Raw genomic sequence first — 1,737 nt, forward strand, 5'->3', positions numbered from 1 at the left:
TTGAAAATGCCATGGCTTAGGTCAGGAGCTCTTTAGTCCTCAAACTGACATCTTTGCTGTTCAACACTTTAAAGAGCTCCGCTGAAACCTTTCCACCATGGTGACCCTGCTGGTATTTAAAATATCAATGGCATAGCTTCTAGCATCACAGCAATATACAAGCCACCACAGTATGGCAGACTGACAGATGAGTGGTGGATAAAGATAAAACCTTTCCTAATTTTTGAAATCTTTGAGTCTTGGTGTGTACTTTAAATCTTGTCAAACTAATAGTACTTTTTCATTTACAGTAGATAAAAACTCAAAGGATTAGGATGTTTCATAGTATAAGAATTAGTAGTAACACTATTGAATAACACTAAACTTTCACAACATATCTTATTTGTGTGACTGATATTAAACGTTTTAGTAGTTGTTAGTATTACGATGAATCAGAATCAAGTTGATGACAACAGTGTTTTCATTAAAAAAAATTTATTTTTAACTTTTGTATTGTGCATTGCCATAGGATTTTTAATAGAAATAGTTGAGCTTTTCCTGTTTGTTATTATACATAATGATGAAATGTTATATAAGTTTTGAACATACAACATAGACAATTAGCTATCATATACGCTGAAAACGGAGATTGTTTTAATCCTTTTGTGACTATGGGACAGAGTGCTTACCAACATTTTCTGCTTTGGGGCTTAGTGAGAAGTTGATATTCTACTTTTAGTGTTTGCTGCCATCTGATGGGAACCTGTCTAACTTCTTTAGGTGAATCTGAAGAAACAGGCTTCATTCCACCAACCCTAGCACCAGACACCCCTATGGACGTATGTGTTCCATCAATTATATTAAAATCCATATTACCTCAGACCAATACATTCATTTCATTTCAAATGCCTTCCATTACTGAAAACTCATGATATCAACAAAAATTCAAAATAGAAAATTATTCATTTTTGAAAGGGTTTAATTATAAAAAGCATTGTCTTTGGTAATTTTTATTTCTGTTGCTCCTGGTATGATTATTTCCCTTTATGAATTACTTTGATTTGAAAAGGTATATTTTCAAAGTGTTTTCATTAACTAAAAGGCAATGCAATATGTTTTATAAATGGCCCAGTGCTCATTTATGGTGATTTGTAGCTATAAAGAATTTAAGAGTTTCTTTTCTTTTCATAATATCTGTTCTTCATAATGATTTTTAAAAAATATTATTGGTCTGTGCTGAGCCCTGCTGTGCAGCTGTAGGAAAAGCACTGGACTGGTAACCACAAGGTTGGCAGTTCAAATCCACCAGTTGCTCTTGAAAGCCCTGAACAGGGTCAGACTTATATTATAGTGACCCTGTATAGGGGTTCCAAGGAGCAGTTGGTGGTTTTGAACTGCTAAACTTTTGGTTAGCAGTCCAGTGCTTATCCTACAGTGCTATACCAAGACTCCATATAATAACATAACCTTTTTTATTTTGAATGTAAACATGAACCTTTTTTTTGTTAAACTATTGTATACAATAATGGCATGAACTGAGCATTTTGTATTATAAATGTATTTTTTCATTCTAAGTGATATAAGTGTTTATTTTATAGGTTTGCCTGAATCCATCATCGCAGCTGCATGCTCAAGAAGTGGCCAGAGGGTTCTGCATGTTGATTCGTAAGTTTATCTGTGTATTAGAATTTCATTCCTTTTGAGAAGAAATTCCATTGTATGTATGTATGTATGTATGTATATATATATATATATATA

General features: G+C 32.9%; 1 protein-coding gene across 1 annotated transcript in view; it reads left to right on the forward strand.

Annotated features, from left to right (window-relative positions):
- Window positions 1-1,737, forward strand: part of CHM (choroideremia (Rab escort protein 1)) — a 304,050-nt gene that overhangs the window by 66,465 nt on the left and 235,848 nt on the right. Inside the window, exon 2 of the mRNA XM_006871309.1 lies at window positions 1,578-1,644. Within this exon, the coding sequence (XP_006871371.1) occupies window positions 1,578-1,644 (67 nt within the window). The remainder of the gene's footprint in view (window positions 1-1,577; window positions 1,645-1,737) is intronic.

Source organism: Chrysochloris asiatica, unplaced genomic scaffold, assembly GCF_000296735.1.
Source record: "Chrysochloris asiatica unplaced genomic scaffold, ChrAsi1.0 scaffold00167, whole genome shotgun sequence".
NCBI lineage: Eukaryota > Metazoa > Chordata > Mammalia > Afrosoricida > Chrysochloridae > Chrysochloris > Chrysochloris asiatica.